The 17,847-nt window shown below is 26.3% G+C and overlaps 4 protein-coding genes across 4 annotated transcripts; 3 read left to right on the top strand and 1 right to left on the bottom strand.

Annotated features, from left to right (window-relative positions):
• The first annotated feature begins 1,249 nt into the window (after positions 1–1,249).
• On the top strand, positions 1,250–2,863 carry OCT59_004011 (uncharacterized protein). The gene has a single exon (XM_066148003.1). The coding sequence runs from the start codon at positions 1,614–1,616 to the stop codon at positions 2,496–2,498; it is 885 nt and encodes a 294-aa protein (XP_065996643.1). The 5' UTR covers positions 1,250–1,613; the 3' UTR covers positions 2,499–2,863.
• A 665-nt stretch (positions 2,864–3,528) lies between these two features.
• Positions 3,529–4,977, top strand: OCT59_004012 (uncharacterized protein). Its single transcript, XM_066148004.1, has 5 exons — positions 3,529–3,622; positions 3,778–4,016; positions 4,144–4,325; positions 4,396–4,695; positions 4,767–4,977. Exons 2-5 carry the CDS (start codon positions 3,779–3,781, stop codon positions 4,851–4,853), a joined length of 807 nt encoding a protein of 268 aa, XP_065996644.1. The 5' UTR covers positions 3,529–3,622; position 3,778; the 3' UTR covers positions 4,854–4,977.
• OCT59_004013 (mitochondrial 54S ribosomal protein bL21m) lies at positions 4,922–5,749 on the bottom strand. The gene is made up of 2 exons (XM_025309345.2): positions 5,573–5,749; positions 4,922–5,508 (listed from the first exon to the last, which is right to left on the bottom strand). Exons 1-2 carry the CDS (start codon positions 5,661–5,663, stop codon positions 4,997–4,999), a joined length of 603 nt encoding a protein of 200 aa, XP_025176659.2. The 5' UTR covers positions 5,664–5,749; the 3' UTR covers positions 4,922–4,996.
• Positions 5,750–5,875: 126 nt separating this feature from the next.
• OCT59_004014 (uncharacterized protein) lies at positions 5,876–9,709 on the top strand. Its single transcript, XM_025310947.2, has 10 exons — positions 5,876–5,989; positions 6,121–6,263; positions 6,371–6,567; positions 6,637–6,749; positions 6,818–6,927; positions 7,005–7,313; positions 7,593–7,671; positions 7,757–7,881; positions 7,956–8,021; positions 8,099–9,709. The coding sequence occupies exons 1-10, from the start codon at positions 5,884–5,886 to the stop codon at positions 9,506–9,508; spliced, it is 2,658 nt and encodes an 885-aa protein (XP_025176658.2). The 5' UTR covers positions 5,876–5,883; the 3' UTR covers positions 9,509–9,709.
• Positions 9,710–17,847: the final 8,138 nt, after the last annotated feature.

The following is a 17,847-nucleotide window of genomic DNA, read 5'->3' on the forward strand; positions in this document are numbered from 1 at the left end:
TTGTATGTTGTATATATGTATAGTAATATAAATACACATATGTTGTCATATAAAAATATAGTTACGTTGCATTTTTTTTAAAAAAATTTCAAATCAATTTTGGCTCCTTAAATGAAATGTGTCGCAGTCAATAGTTGATATAAATCTCCTGTTTCGTTAATGGACAAGATGGACAACCAGCATTCTAAAGAAAAAAAAAATCTAAGGATTGTTAATTCCGAAATCATAATAATCTTTTTTAATTAAACTTTAATCATCGATGAACAGTTATAGGAACAATGTGTAATACAATAAAAAAAATCTGATGTTATCATAATAAATATCATAAAATATCATAAATATAAATGTACCCCCTTGGATAACGGTAACAATGGATATGACATAAATAAAACTTAAAAATCAAACACAAAAAAGAAACAAAAACTTGACCTGAAAAAAAAAAAAAAAAAAAATTTTATTGAAACAATGATGGTACGGTACTGGAGATGCTAATATGTGAGATATGTAAGCGAAACATAATACAAACATGAGAAATTGCCTAACTTAACAAAAATTAACACACGCGTGGTACACATATTAAAATAACAAAGGAAATAACACATTGAACCCCTTTGTATGTATTATGTATATTTCTCTTTTTTAATTCCAAATTTGATTCTCACCTCTTTTTATGCTCTGTGGCGCTAATAATAATTTGTAATTTTACACTACATTTATAATTTCATTGGCCGCAGAATCATACAAAAGTAATGAAAGAAAGTATTGTACTCTTTTTGTAATTGATTGTGGCTTTATTTACTAAATTGGTTAATCTTATGGGAAATCGGAGATTGGTGCACATATATTTTTATATATATCTTTTTTTCCCTTAAACTATAAAAAAAAAAATTTGTCACATTATAAATTTTATCACAAATAAATAAATAATCCGGTTAAATTTGTTTGTTTTTGAATCAAAGATAAGAATTCGCATCAAGAAAAATTTTTGTAGTGACTTCTTCATATTCAACTATTTATAGATTTTTTGCTGATCCTTTCCATTTACATTTTTCCTTATCACCAAAAACATACAAGAAATAAATTGTGTCTGTATTTGACACCAATTGAATTCGTGTATTACACTTGCGGTAGTACTATTCGGAGCTCATCCATTTAACTTCCTTACTTTATACTAAGATACACATAATATATTATATAATGTTATACACTAAAAACTTTATATATAACCTATATAAACGAGTGTTTTCTTGGTTCCTTTGGAAACCCTTTTTTTCCCTTTGAATCTCAATCGATTTGATATTTCGCTACGAAAATTTTTCATTTTTCTTTTCAAATAAAAATATATATTTTTCTGTACATAAAAAGACTGTATTTTAAATATTTAAAAAAATATTTCTCAAAAAAAAAAAAATACATTTATTTACCTTGTAAAAAAAAAATAAAAAAAAATAAAAAAAAATAATAATCCTGTTTACATTTAAGTTACTACTATCAAAAGTATATATATTATAATACAAAGCCGGCTTTGTTATATCATTTTTTTTTGCATTTTATTTAATAATAACTTCTTCACAATACCTCACTTTACACGTTTGCATTCCTCAATTTTAAAAATGCACGCCAACAATCAAACTAATAATAATAATAATAATTCAACATCGGCAATCGATCTTACTTATATTTATACTTTATCAATTGTAAAAATTAAATCTATTGGTAATCAAACTAATTCACCAAAAATTCGTAAAGATTCTTCTAATCATTTACGTAAATTGGTCTTAATTAATACTTTTATTGAAAGAAAAATGGCTGTTTATGGGGAAATATTAAAATCGAAGAGAAGTCAGCAGCAGCATCAACAACATCAACAACATCAGCAACATCAACAACAGCAACTTGTTCATCAGTTACCTCCTCTTACTCCTCCTCCATCTCCTCCAATGAATAAACATTTTGTAATGTCCCCTTCCCAAAATGTTCAACATAAACAACAGCAACAGCAACAACAGCAACAGCAACATCAACAGCAACATCAACATCAACATCAACATCAACATCAACAGCAACATCAACATCAACATCAACAACAACAACAACAGCAGCAACAACAAAGGGTGAAGAAATCTGGTTATTCGTATGGTGGAGGTTTTAAAAGGGTTCAACAACAACAAAAACAACAGCAACGTCAAAAACCTTTCCAAGTTGTTCAACCTATTCAAGTTTATAGTAATCAAGTACCGTTGGTTCCTCAAAGAACTGGATTCAATTTAGTTCAACAACCGCAAATTCATTGGATTCCAATTCAAGTACCCACTCATCATCATCATAATAATAATCATAATCATCAAATGCATTATAACTATAGCGTGGTACAGACCCAGGAACAACAACTTTACTTGCAACAACACGTTTTCTTGCCTCCTCATCCGCGTGGCCCTCATGCTCCACCGCTTCATTTGGCCAAGTTGGTTAGAAGGCCTCAATTGGTTAGAATGTAATATATAATTGATGATTAATAACACAATTGAGGATGGATATTGGGAGATTGGAAAAGGTGAAGTAAGAGGCGAAAATATCTAAAAAGATTTTCTTTTTATCAAAAAAATTGAAAGAATTCGATATTCTTTCCTAATTTCTTTTATTCACTTTGTAATTATTTTTCATTCTTTTTTTAAAACTAAATTAATCATATATAGTTTCAAAAGAATATATATATATATTTTTTTTTTTGGGAAGGTTCTTGGGATTTATTTAGGGGTTCAAAATAAAAAAAAAATTTCATTTTTTCTCTCTCTCAATCATTTTCAAATTAATAATGTATTTTTGTTAAATAGATAAAAAAAAATATGGACTTTATTCTTAAAAAAAAAATAATTTAAAGTTTATTGCATATGTTTTCTTATCTTTTTTTTTTTAATTACTCTTGCATTATTTTTTTCCTTTTTCTTTTTCTGTAATTATTTTTGTTTTTAATTATTTTTTTCTTTTTTTTTTTTTTTTTTTTTTTTTTTTTTTTTTTTTTTTTTTTTTTCTCTGTATTCAAAAATTTAATAGAATCTGGTAAATAATAAAATTTTTATTTTTTCTTCTTTTTTTTTGTAATCAACGTTTATTAAGGAGTATATAATTATGTTTGTTTTAAATCACAGTGTTTGTAAAAAAATGCAGATTTTCGATTTGTGAAAAGTTAAATGAGGCATACTGCAGGGTTCAAAACTTGTAAAATCGTTGGTGTTACTGTATGATCGTGATCTTGTGTCTTTATTTCTTTTCCCTGTTCCATAAATTTTTTTTAATTATACAATCATGAAAAATTGCTTATTCTTTGACGAAAGATTATGGTAAGTACCAATATATTGCGAGTAAGTCTTATACGCGGGAATTTTAAAATTTCATATGATTGTAGATAGTAATGTTCATAGAATGCTACAATTGCACCTAAAACCGACTTTCTACCGTAGTAAAAATTAAATAATCACGTGTTATAATACGCATATATGACGCGTCACGAGTTTCATCATGATATCCGTCTCTTTAGTCTTTACGCATAACATAATATTTCTTTTTAGAGTTCGAAATTTTTCCTCATAGTACGAAACTTAAAATATTGTCCCGTAAACAGGTAACTTTACCAATATTGGTACAAATAGAAATTAACAATTCATAAGCTTTATTCGAATTTTTTTTTTCTTTTTTTCCCCTTATTTTTAGTTTTGACAAAAATTTGGTTTTGTTTTTTTTTTTAAAAAAAAACAACGCGTTTTTTAAATTAATAAGGATGAATATGTTAGGAAAATTATCACAAAGCTCTTTAGCAACGCGTATACTAGGAACCACGCCTTCTCTTTATTGTAATGGTCGTATTGTTTGTGTTAATTTATTACGACAATATGCTACTACTACGACAAAAAATACAAAGAATACGAAGAAGAATACAAAGAATACAAAGACCACAAAGACCACAAAGAGTACAAAGACTAAACGAGGAAGTGACTCTAAATCAACTCAGAAAAAAAGTAGTAAAATTACGAAAGCTTTTTTTCAGAAGAAGTGTTATGATAATAAGTTTTGTTTTATTAAAAATGTGATTGAATGCTAGAAAAAAAATCATTGTTAAAAATATATATGTTTTTTTTTTTAAAGAAAAGGAAAAAGAAAATGTTTATCTTATACCTCAAGAACCAAAAAAGCCTTCAACAGCTTATACTCTTTTCTTCCGTGATTTTTTTTACGAAAGACATAAAAAGAATCCAGAAGATAAAGTAACTGAAATTGCTAGATTAGCTGGTAATGAATGGGTTAAATTATCAGCAGAGGAGAAAAACGTAAGAAATTTTTCTTAACGATTTTTTTTAACTTTATTTGGCTTAATTCATTTTTAATTCCGAAATCAAGAAATATACAAATCAATATAAAGAAAAAAGGGATGAATTTAAGACCTCTCATGAAGCGTGGTTAAGGTCTTTGACACTTGATCAAATTGCCCAAGAAAATAAACGACGTAGAATGGAGATGTCTAAGGGAAGGAGAAAATCAAAATTGAAATTGCTTAAACATCCTGATCAGCCAAAGAGACCTAAAACACCTTATATTCATTTTGTTGTGGAACGTATGAGTGACAATGCAGAGAAAGGAGCTGTTCGGATTAAAGAACTCGCTTCTGAATGGAGACAACTCAGTGATGAAGATAAAGAGGTAGGTTGAATTTTTTTTGTATATATCAATTTGAATTTTTCTAAAAATTATTTTTTTTTTAAAAAAAAAAGCCGTATAAAAAAAGATATCAACAATCTAAAAGTGAGTACGAAACAGATATGAGAGCGTTCGAAGAGAAATACATCGTTACTAATTAGAGATAAATGCGTGGATAAAAAAAGTGCGGATAAAAGTAAGCTCAAGAAAAAGGATTCGGTAATGATTTAATTACTTAAAAAAAAGATTATTTTATATATAATAAATGAAATGAAAATTGCACAAATTCTTAGAAATTCTTTTTTCAATTCAATTTATTAATTTCAACTTCAGAAATTCTCAATATGGTGTAGGTTTGTTTATGAGTAACTCTTTTTTTGTGTCTATTCCTTCGTTTCTTCTTAAAAATTTCAATAAAAGGTCCTTTAGGTTGCTCAACTACTGTAGCTTTGATACTATAAAATGCCTCGGAAACTAAAGGTTGCCCTTTAATCGTATAATCCTTTGAACCTATTTCCGTTACACGATTCAATTTTATTTCATCCCCAATGTCTACGTCACTTAATCTATGAGTTATAACTAAATCATTTTTTGTTATTAAAAATTTTTGTGACCGAATTTCTACTACTGCATAAAAATGAAGTTGTTCTCTTAACCGATTTAAATAATCTTTTGTTGCAATAGAGAATGATGGTATATGAGAGTACTTTGACAATGAAAATGAATATGACGAAGATGGTGGATCCGTTGTATCCGTTGTAGTCGTAGTTGTCGTCGTGGAAGTGATCAATTTATAAGTCGTTGAACTATAAACCGCTTGAATTTGAAATGTTTATTTTAGTTAAACTATTAAAAAGAATTTAAATGATATAATTGTTACCTTTAGGCATATTATTAATATGTTGTGGCATTCGTAAGAACGGACTTATAACCATTTTAGAAATATGCAAAATAGATAAAAAATTTTTCATTTCTTCTAAAAACGATTGATTTTTTCTTTTTTTGAATGATTTTTTCTTTTTTGAAATTTTTTTTCTTTGATAATCTTAATCCGACTTCCATGTGACCTTCATTGTCATTTAAAGATATATAAGATATACGTAATTGTACTTTATTACACAGCAGTTTTGTGCTACCTTGTCATTTTTTGACCATACGAAAAACATCCCGGACTTTTAAAAAAACCAAGGTATGAGTAAAAAAAAAAATAAGAATAAAGCTAAAAACAAAAAAACTCGTAAGATGGCCTCCCAAAATCACGAAAATAATATGTCGGTTGATAATGAATTAGAAGGAAGTAGTGTATCATTTCTATCTAACTTTCTATTTCTTTAGTTAATTTTATTTATTTTTATTCCTATTTTATTTTATTTTATACCGGAGTTTTTTTTTACTAACTGGACATGATTTGTGATCACCTTTCATTAGGTACTTCTCAACATACTAAAAATACTTCTTCTGATGACGATAGCCATCCTAATGGAAAATGCGGGCATGTTAGTAAAGAAACAGTAAAAGCGAACAAAGTTGATAAAAAAGTGAAAAATACATTTTTAGAGATCAATTGTATGGTATATATTCAAACAAATGGTTTTCTTTTTGAAATTCTTTTTAATGATTTATAAATGATTGTCTTTTAATGATATATTATTAATCAAATTTGTGTTTTCTAAAACAGACTTGCAAGGATAATAACGAAACCCCTTCAACGTCTACGACAGATTCGAATGATGCCGTATCACCGCCTGTTAATATTTGGATATGTCTTACTTGTGCTGAAATGCATTGTGGCCGCGACATCAAAGGGCATGCAATTCAACATTTTAAAGACAAGGACCATCCCATATCACTCAATATGGAAACTCTTCAAACTTGGTACGTTAATTAGAAATTGATTTACTTTTGCCCATGCGATATTTTTTAATGTTATTACGTTATTTTCAGGTGTTATGAATGTGACGATGAAATTACTCCTTCAACCAAAAATAATCAAATTTTATCCCAAGTACAGGCCGCTATTCGAAAACATTTAAAGAAAGACGAGGAAGATAGTAAAGGTTAGTTAATGTTAATCTTGAATGAAATTTTGCTTTATAAAATAAATATTTACATTTTATTTTATTAGCAATAGAACCTTATGATTATGAAAAACCAAAAAGAAAGTGGCAATATGAAATTACCGCGCCAGGGTTGAGCAATCTCGGAAATACTTGTTTTTTCAACTCCGTCATGCAGGTGTGTTGAAATTATTTTAATGCAAGTAGACATAGACTTTACCTTTGCATTTGTGAACTAAAACTAACTAAAACTAGGTTGTTGTTGGTACTTCCGTGCTTCATGATGTACTTACACCGTCAGATCCCTATAATGATCCGCCGCATATTGATGCTACAAAATGCATAGCGGCTAAAGAAGATACTGAGAATGATGCCGGTCCTCTTACTAATGCTTTTAAAGAATTTCTTCGTGATATGTGGCGAACGCGTGAAGATACAATCGCACCAAGAGAATTATTTAATCAAATTTCTAAGAAATGGCAACAATTTCGTGGATGGAGACAACAAGATAGTCAAGAACTTATGCGCTTTTTATTTGATGGAATAAAAAGTGAAGAAATTGAGGTAGGAATTTTTTCATTCATATTGTACATTACAACATTCACAATATGTGGTAATCATAAATCATACCATATATTCGTACCTTCTTAATACTTTAGTGAATTCTACAACTAGATTAGAATTTAATTGGATAATTAAAATTCTATATTACTATTATATGTTATATGTTATGCATTAGAGGTTGTATATGCGTCATTAAAGGGACTTGTTAATTCTTGATAGAACATATAATAATCAACGTATGAAAAACTGGCATTCAATAATTTATCTTTTAAATTATAGCTTATAAGGAAATTACGATTGCAGTCTCAAGACCCTCAAGATGAAGATGAGGAAAGAATGGATGATGATAGTGAAGAGGGTAATTATGCCCTTATTTTCTATTATATAGAAAATCTTGCTGAAACCTTATATATATCTAATATATATCTATATAAATATTTTAGAGGAAGATTTAGAAAGTAATGAAGATGATACGAAAAAGGAAGTTAGCGAAAAATATGAATCTTTTATCGATGCTTGCTTTGGTGGAAAACTAGTCAGCGTCATTGTATGTGACGTATGCAAAAATGTAAGTTTTACTAACTAATATGTTCGTTTATTTGAATGACTTTTAACATAACAATTATTCATAATCGATTATAGTGTTCGTATTCATACGAAGACTTTTTGGATGTTTCATTGCCAATTAAATCATCGCCTGATTCAAAGGTAAGATTATTATTATTATTTTATACTTAAATAAATAAATTATCAACTTAAAAACTTTTATATTCGTAAATTCATAGAACTCATATGGGTTTGAATATAACAGTATATATCATAATACATCATATTCATTTAATAATGATACATTTAAAAAAAATAATGAGGGCAGTCCGTCCCAGACTCAGAGTGAGGATGGCTCAGAAAATGAAGATGAGAAGTCTAATGAGGAAGAAAGTTCTGATACCGAGATAGAAGAAGGAATTCCGGTTCCTACTAAAGAGGAAAGAGAGAGAATTAAATTGCTTTTAAGAGATCTTCCATCGGATTCAGGACGATCAACTCCGAACTCATCAAAGGAACCTGTAACACTCCGAGATTGTTTAAAAAGTTTTGTGAAGGTTGAAACCCTAGAAAATGACAATAGCTTTGCTTGTGACAATTGCTGGAAACTCAAGGAAGTATACGATAAACAGATGAGAGAAAACGAAATAAGAGAAAACGAATTAAGAAGAGAAAACGAATTAAGAGAAAGAGAATTAAGAGAAAGAGAATTAAGGGAAAGAGAATTAAGAGAAGAAGAATTAAGAGAAAAAGAATTAAAAGACAAAGAATTAACTTCTGAAGAAATTGACACTGATGAGAATCTATTAGATGATTCAAAAAATACTGAATCTGAAGGAAATGGAGTACATACTCAAGATACAGAAGATACTCAAGAAGTCATGGAAGATATACAATACACGGGAAGAAATGATATAAATAACCTACGTAATAATGTATCTAATGATTCTCCTCCATCAGAATCTGATAGTTCAAGAATAGATAATGAAAATTCATCAGACGCAAATGATATCAATTCTTCTTTTAATAATAATAATTCGTACACATATACGAACTCTTTGTCAACTAAAAGTTCCAAGCCAGAACGAACGTATATTCTTCGCAAAGCTTATAAAAGATATCTTTTTGATTCTTTACCCCCTGTGTTGGTCTTTCATCTTAAAAGGTTTCAACAAGTTGGAGGTAGATGGTCAGTTAGTATGAAAAAGATTGATGATTTTGTAGCTTTTGATGAAGAATTGGATGTCGGTGATTTCGTTGTTCCACCTGAAATTGAAAAGAAAAATGAAAATGGAATTAACAACGGACATATAATTGATGATGGTAATAATACACACTCATTATTGAAACAAAATAAAAAACATACCAAGTATCGACTTTATGGTGTGGTAGTACATCTTGGAAGTTTATATAATGGACATTATATAGCGTATGTACTTTCAAGGAATATTCGTGAAGGAGATCATTATGGTTTTAGTTTTTCTTCTGATACTTTAAAAAAAGTAGATCGGATTGAACGACAAAAGCATAAAACAGGTAGTGAAAGGCAATGGATCTATTGTAGCGATAGTTCTGTAAGAGCTGCTAATGTTGATGAAGTACTTAAAAGTGGTGCATATTTATTATTTTATGAGCGTGTATATGAATGAATTAATTAATGATGCATTTAAAAATAATTATTATTGATATATTAGAAATAATTTCATATTAAAAACTGCTAAAAACTATTAAGCGCTAGCGCAGTTTTATCAATGTGCATTTTGGCCACATGATAAATATTTGACTTTTTCATATTTTTATTTATTTTAACCAATAATAAAAAATTCTTAATTATTGAAAATAAATTAAATCTACATATGAGGATTCATTAGAAGCAATAAAGAGAAAATATGAAATTGAAAACAAAATAGATAATACCATATTAGTAGTACCAAATCTGGTAATCTGATTAATTTGAAACCAAAATGCAATTATTAGTATGGTTTTAAAATCATAAGAATATTTTCAAATTGCAAATCTTAAATGAAAACTAAAATTATTAACTGGAGTCTGAACTTTGAAGATTATAGGTATATGGTATTTTTTTACATTTAAAGACTCATTTCTTACAATCAGTATTAGCCAAATTATATATTATGATACCAATTAGGATTGCTTTATTTAATTATAAACAAAAAATATATATAATTAATATCTAATTGCAATTGCAAATATTAATATTACTAATAAGAGGTATTTTTACTTTTTATATATTTATTATTAAAATATATATTGATTTAAGATTTTTACTTCAAATCACCGGGGGTGATTATCACCGTTGGCCAGAATTATCAATTTTTACCAGCACTATATTTTTTAAATGCTGGTCAATCATCATAATTTCAGTCACTGGTGATCATCACCTCCAGTGATAGTTGGAAAAATTCTTGATTTAATATTGATTTTATACATTTTATAATAAATAATTATAAATTTATACTGTACTTATCTCTTTAATAAAATGTGTATTGCTTGTTCTCTTTGAAAGTAATTTTTTTTTTTAAAAAAAAAAATTATATATTCATATTTATTTTTATTTTAGTAATACACAATATAAATATTAAATAATACTTTCAAAATTTAAATTAAAAAAAAATTATATATAAAAAAATTGACTAAATTGGATTAAATTTGGCTAAATTTACTTTTTCTTTATTAAATTATAACTTATTTTATATATATTTAAAATTCTTATATAATTAATAGTAAATTTTTTTTATTTTTATTAATAATTATATAATTAATTTCTTTTATAAGTACTTTCTATATAAACATTTTTTCTCTTTAAGTATATCTACTTTATTTAGTTATTAGTTCCAATAATATAATAAATATAATCTTTTATATAATTATATGTAATAGTATAATTTAAGCTAAAATTACAATTTTATATAACAAAAATTTTTTATAAAATTATATTATAAAATCAAAACAAGTAATTATTTAATAGTAAAATTTTAATAAAAAATTAATATTAAAATCATGTAATTATATAAGTTAATTATAAATATATTTTATATAATTATATTATTTATTAATGTACAAACAAAAGTAATATAATTTGTTATATTTAAATAATTATTTTATTTTATTTAAAGTAATTATTAAAACCAAAATAATTATTATTAATAGTAAATACTATAAATGTTTTAATTTTATAATATAATTCTATTAAAAAATTTGATTTATCTAAATATTATTAAAAAATTTTAAAAATCAAAAAGAAATTTTATTATATATAATAATATAAAATTATATTTGGTGGATCCCATGATCACCAAACATTGAAAATAGGGCCTTTATGGCTAAGATAACCCATTATTAAATGAAGTCTATCTACGGAGTTAAACGATTACTTGACAGTGCACACATAAGGTACTACTATCGGTATAACAAGTGGTTTGTAGTTTAATTATATTTTTTTATTTTTTATTTTTTTTTAAATTTAAAGTTTATTAATGGATTTTTTTTTTATCGCTATGGTGATATATCGCTAGTCCTCAAATATCACGTGTTTAGACTATTATCATGTGATTAGTTTATCGTTATTTTTATTAAAGCAAAGCAATAACTATACAAATTAATTATTAACAATTATTAACATATTACTATTATCTTTCTATTGATACATTCTTTCAATTAATACATTTTTTCTATTGATACATTATTTCTATTCATGCATTCTAATTAATTATTCCTGACGTTAAATTTCTTGTTCTTAGTTATAGAAATAAAATTTAATGTAACTTGCGTAAAAAACCATAATATTTACATACGCTATAGCTAGATCAGAATTAGTAATAATAACAACTGGTCGAATTCCAGTAGCTTCAACAATATTATTGAACATCCAAATATGCGAATCAAGACTTTCATCAATCAATAGTCCTTGAGCAAGTATCAAATTTTTTCGATTATTATTAAATCCAACAATTAAAGACAACGCCATACCATAGCAATTAGTCTTATGAGTAACATCATTTATAACACAGTCAGAATATTTCACCCAATTCTCAACTTGATATGGTGTCATCCAAGACAAATAAGTTAAAGTATTATCTTCATCCCAACCACGAAATATAAGCCAACGAGAATCAATTTCCTTTTGACTATCAAACCAATTAGAAAGTTTAGCTGCATCATTTAATAATGATTCCTTTGTAGGTCAAAATCTTTGAATAGTGTTGTGAAGTTCGTGAATAAAGTGGATGGGTTGGATATTTCACTCAAGGAATTTTCTTTGTGCTGTAGCTCCAAACTTACAAGAAACTGTCATAAATTTGATATCTTCGATCATTGAATCAGTAAATTTTCTAGAATCTTCAAATTCAACTATTGATACATCTAAAGAATGGTTATGTTGTTCAACTATCTTATTAATAATCACATATTTCTCAAGGTTTTTCAATTTTGGGCATGATGTATTGATAACAAACGGATAACTAATTTTTTTTGTAATAGTGTCTCTAGTAAAATTTGATTCATAGGTACGACTGTAAGAACATATATATGTGTGATGACAGATGATACCTTCCAAACGTACTACACGATCTTTAATAATCTGAAAGCCCTGCTTCTTGGCTCACATGATAATAAAATTTTCACAAGCTTCCCATGATTCAAACTTCCTTCCTGAATACAATAATGTATGGTGATTCTTATTAGACAAGATCATTTCGTTACCTATATTATTGCAATTATCTAAAAAAAAAAAATAATTAATTAGTAAATTATAAAGTCCACATTACTAACACTAACCTACTATCCTAATCTAACCCTAACCCTAATCCAAACCCTAATCCAAATCCTAATCCAACATACCCTAACCCTAACCCTAACCCTAAACTATACGTACCATGTGTAAATTCCGAGATTTGAGTATCTTCGCTAGACTCTTCTTCCATATTTTCCATAGAGTAGTAAATAAAGTAGTTTACATTCGATATTAATGAAAAAAAGGTATGTTTATGTTTAATATTAGCGAAAAAATAGTGTTTTACGTTCAAATATTAATGAAAGTAATAGCTAAAATGAAAACATTTCAAGAGAGAGAGAGGGAAGCTGTGGGAAATACTGATCCAATTGATAATTAAAAGTTTATTAAAAGTATAATTCACGTGATTATAGTTTATTTTACATCATTACAATAAAATGATTATGCAAATCCATATCTATTATATAATTAAACTAATCAAATCACATGACAAATGGGGTATAACGATAAATCGCATATGCGATAAATCATAATTTTCTTTATTAATTATGACATTTGAAACCATACAATATAGGAGTTACATCCCACGAAAATACAGTAAATAAGACAACCACCCCACAGTGCAATGAGAATGCATTAATAAACTTGATGCAAATACACCTACACACTGAAAGAAAAAAGATGCAGGAAAAAACAAAACAAAAAAAAAAGATCCTTACATACAAAAATGATAACAAAAAAAAACAAATTGTAAAAATAAGGAAACAGTAGTTTAATTTTATTAGAGTAGTTATTAGGGAATTTTACTTAATATATATTTTTTTATTTTTTTTTACTTTAATAAAACTGCAAATGCATTGCAAAAAAAAAAAAATGAATAAAAAAATAAAATTATATTTGTACAATTTCAAATATTTTTAAAACAAATCATAAATTATATTTTTAACAAATTAATTATACAATTTTCTTAATATTTTTGCAGCATATTTATATTCTTGTTAAATAAAACAAATATTACAAATAATTAAAAATACATGATAATATCTTCAACTACCTAATATAATTAGAACACAAATCATTCATCATACTATATAAAGTACCTTACATATATACACAGGTCGAAAAGTGAAAAATCAGGCATCAGTCACCAATCGGTTACTAATCAGGTAGCTGATTGATAACTGATTGGTGACTAATTGGTGACTTATTGGCATTTTCGCCAAATATCGTTACCAATCAGGCAGTTTGCTAACTTTTAATCCAGTGATCAGAAAAGGATGAAATATAGCTCATTGGAATTGTCTTAACAAGACGAATCTAATGGTAATAAAATCGCATTTCTAGAATTAATACTTGATAAGAAATTAAGCAAAATATAAAAATAAAAATATATCATTTATATTTTATTTAATTATTTATTAACTATTAATCCTAGAAATGCGATTTTACTACCATTAGATTCGTCTTATTGAGATGATTCCAATGAGCTATATTTCATCTTTTTCTGATCACTGGATCAAAAGTTAGCAAACTGCCTGATTGGTGATAATATTTAGCGAAAATGCCGATTAGTAACTGATTGATGCCTGATTTTTTACTTTTTGACCTGTGGTACTGTTAAGTGGTTAATTGTTCTCAATAAGTAAAATCATATAAAAATAATTAATTTTAATATAAAATATTTTATTTTCAATACAAAACTATTATAAAACCTATTATAGGACCTGAACAATATATATATAGGTCAGATAAAAAATTCAAAATTTACTAAGGTCAATAAGCAAATATTTTTCATGTCTGCTAAGCAAACTTTTATCCAACCCATAAATTTTTTACACTGCTAAGCAATTTATTTTATGACATATATATATTTATACAGTCAACTCTCTTTATAGTCACACATTTGGAACAGTCTATATTTGGTAATTATAAAGAGATGTAACTATATAAAAAATTTCTTATATTAGTATATCATAATTCTGGCCAAAAATTAATATAATTTTGGCTAAAATTATACTTAAAACTTTATTGTATCGTAACTCAGCCAATATTAATCATAGAGAAATGATGATCTTACCGCCATTCGATTCATCTCGATGAGACGGTTCTAATAGTATAAAATACATCAAAATCCAATCACTAGATTAATTTCTGAAGTTAAAAAAATATTAATGGTTTTTGTGTAATAACTCTGCTAATATTGATCCTAGAGAGATGATCTTACTACCATTCGATTCGTCTTGATGCGACGAATCTAATGGTATAAAATACATTGAAATCCAATCACTAAATCAATTTCCGAAATTAAAAAATATTAAATGGTTTTAAGTAGTAACTCCGTCAATATTGATCACAGAGAGATGATCTTACCACCATTCGATTCGTCTTGATGAGAGGATTCCAACGAACTATTAATCGTCTTTTTATAATCACTAGGTACTGAGAAATTCAGCAAAATGTTAAATAGCGCAGTAAACGTAAATCAAGAAATATAATAATGCCGATGCTTAACATTTTGTTGAATAACTTATCAGCTAGTGATCATGAAAGGATAAAACTACCACCATTCGATTCGTCTCAGTGAGACGATTCTAACAAGCTATGGTACATCTTTGTACGATTATTAGATGCCAAGTTATTTAATATATTCTTTATATAACTGTGATTATAAACGGTTTTTTTTAATATAAGATTTTTGAGGATAGGTGTGATTGTGACTATATAGGATAGATTTTAATAATAAAGTGTTTTGAACATTCAACTGGTGTGACTATATAGTAGAATGTAACTATAGAGGGAGTTGACTGTAGTAATATACTATATACATACGTCAAATGATCAAAAATAGGCAAAAAAAATGGCGCAAATCGCATAAACTATTCGCAAATTTGTATAAACTATTTACAAATAGTATAGGTTAATTCGTAAATAGCCAAAAACAGCCAAGAATAGCCAAGAATAGCCACTGCTTTTCGCGCCATTTTTTTTGCCGATTTTTAGCATTTCGACCTGTGATATATATAATTTTATATATACTGTAGTCATATTTTTTATAGTTACCTAATATAAATTATCTTAAATATATAACTATAAAGAGAGTTGACTATACCAAATTAGATGTAACAAATAATATAAGTTTCATATTAAATTATAATAATAATAATTATATAAATGAAGATATCAATTTACTGAATCCAGTAATTTCAAGTTATATATTATATTAAATAATATCACTTTCTATAAAGAAAATATCTAAGTAATTTAATATATTATTAAAGTAGAAATATAAGAAAAAAAATTAGCTAAAGAAAAAGTAACTTTTTTATTAATTAAAGCTAAATTAAAGCTAAGATTACTGGAAAAACTAGAGGGTTTTGGCAAGTTAGTAAAATATTGAATTAGTGAAATTTTACTAAAACTATTTAGAAACTTTGAAAAAAAGCAAAACTTAAAACTATAATAAATTTATAGTAAAATTTTAAAGAAACTAATTGTAGGATTTTGGAAAGGTTTAGGTAAACAAATTTAATTAAAATAGAAGGCTTTATTTTTACAAATAAATTGAATTGAAAAAAGTATAAGATAACAAATTAATATTAAATTTAAAAATTCTAAATAAGGATAAAAAAAAAATGATAAACCAGTTACTAAAAAGAAAGCTATACATATAATTACAGAATATTAACTAAAAGAATTTATATAAATATATATTAATGATATTATTATTTATGATATTTTTTTAAGTTAAGATTAGGATAAACAAACTATATGAATTTATCTAAGATAATAAAGTTTGAATAATTTATCTTTATCAAATACCTGGTTTTTTCATAAACAGAAAGAAAGAGAAAAATTTTAAGTAGTATTATATAATATTTCAAATTCAATGATAAATGCTTTTTTATATAGCAACTAAAGTTTTTATCTGATTTTAATAACTTTATATGATTATAATATCTTTAAAGTTTTAAGAGTAAAAATTAGATTGATATTACTATACTTTTCTTTGTTTTTATAAAAAATCCAAAGAATAATAATAAAATCAAGAACTTTAAAAAATCCTTTATAAAAATTTTAATATAACAGAAAAAGTTATAAATACTAATTAGATTTTACTAAATATGTGCAGGCAAAATTAATATAAAATAGGAAAAACAATACAAAAGGATCTTTCATTTAGAATTGCCAGTTGAATTTCAAATAAGATAAGACAAAGAAGGTTTTCAAAATCTTTAAATGAAAACTCTATTAGGAAGTAACAAAACTGAAGAAAATACTAAAGTTAATGGATAAAATGTAATATTGGAATGCTAATAGTTTATTTAGTAAAAAGTCAATTTCTTAATCAATAAACTTAGTTTCATTTTTATTTTTAGTTAGTTATTCTTTTTTTTATATAGAGTTTTTTTCTAAAAAATATTAACTTTAATTCCTTTTTTTCTTCAGTTTATTTACTTATAAGGTGTATTTTGCATTGTTATAATACTTTGTGAAATAAAATACCAGTTTTATTATAATATTTACCAACTTATCTATTTAATAAAATATGTATTGCTCTTTTTGTAAGTAATTTTTTTTAAAAAAAAAATATTAAATTTTAACTTTACTACTACTTTTTTTTTTTTTTTTTTTACGTTTTAGGGAGACATCAGCATGCTTGGTTGCCCCGAGCTACCCATGGAGGGAATGTTACAACTAAAGTTGCAGAAATGCATTTCTACTTGGATTGAGCGATAAACTGGCAAGCCTTTTCTTACAATTATTTAGAAGTAACCAGATGTACATCCCATCTCCCCTACCCCTATATACCACACTTGGAAAGACGACCCAAATTTATACCCACACAAGGATGATCGTAGTGTAGCGAGGGGTTTGACGCAGTTATATTACGCATTGCGCCTGTCGAAGTGACGCACGCAGCGTATGGCAGATATAACGGAGCAGACATCTAGAAGTAATTCACCATGATGCAATCCAGCCTACACTAATTCCTATACCTTCACACTATTGGTAGTAGTGTCTGCAGTAAAATTCTTTTAATTTCTGTGATCGGCAGAATCAAACCTGCAACTTCACTATACTCAAGCTTCACGAGAGGACTCACGGACTAGCCAATGAGCCAAGGGTGATCAACCCTATTTTACTACTACTTTATATTATAAACTTATAATATATATTTTTATAAAACTTTTAAAATTATTTGAATAATATATAAAATCAACAACAAAATCTTAA

The sequence above is a fragment of the Rhizophagus irregularis genome, chromosome 12 (assembly GCF_026210795.1).
Source record: "Rhizophagus irregularis chromosome 12, complete sequence".
NCBI classification, from domain to species: Eukaryota; Fungi; Glomeromycota; class Glomeromycetes; order Glomerales; family Glomeraceae; genus Rhizophagus; species Rhizophagus irregularis.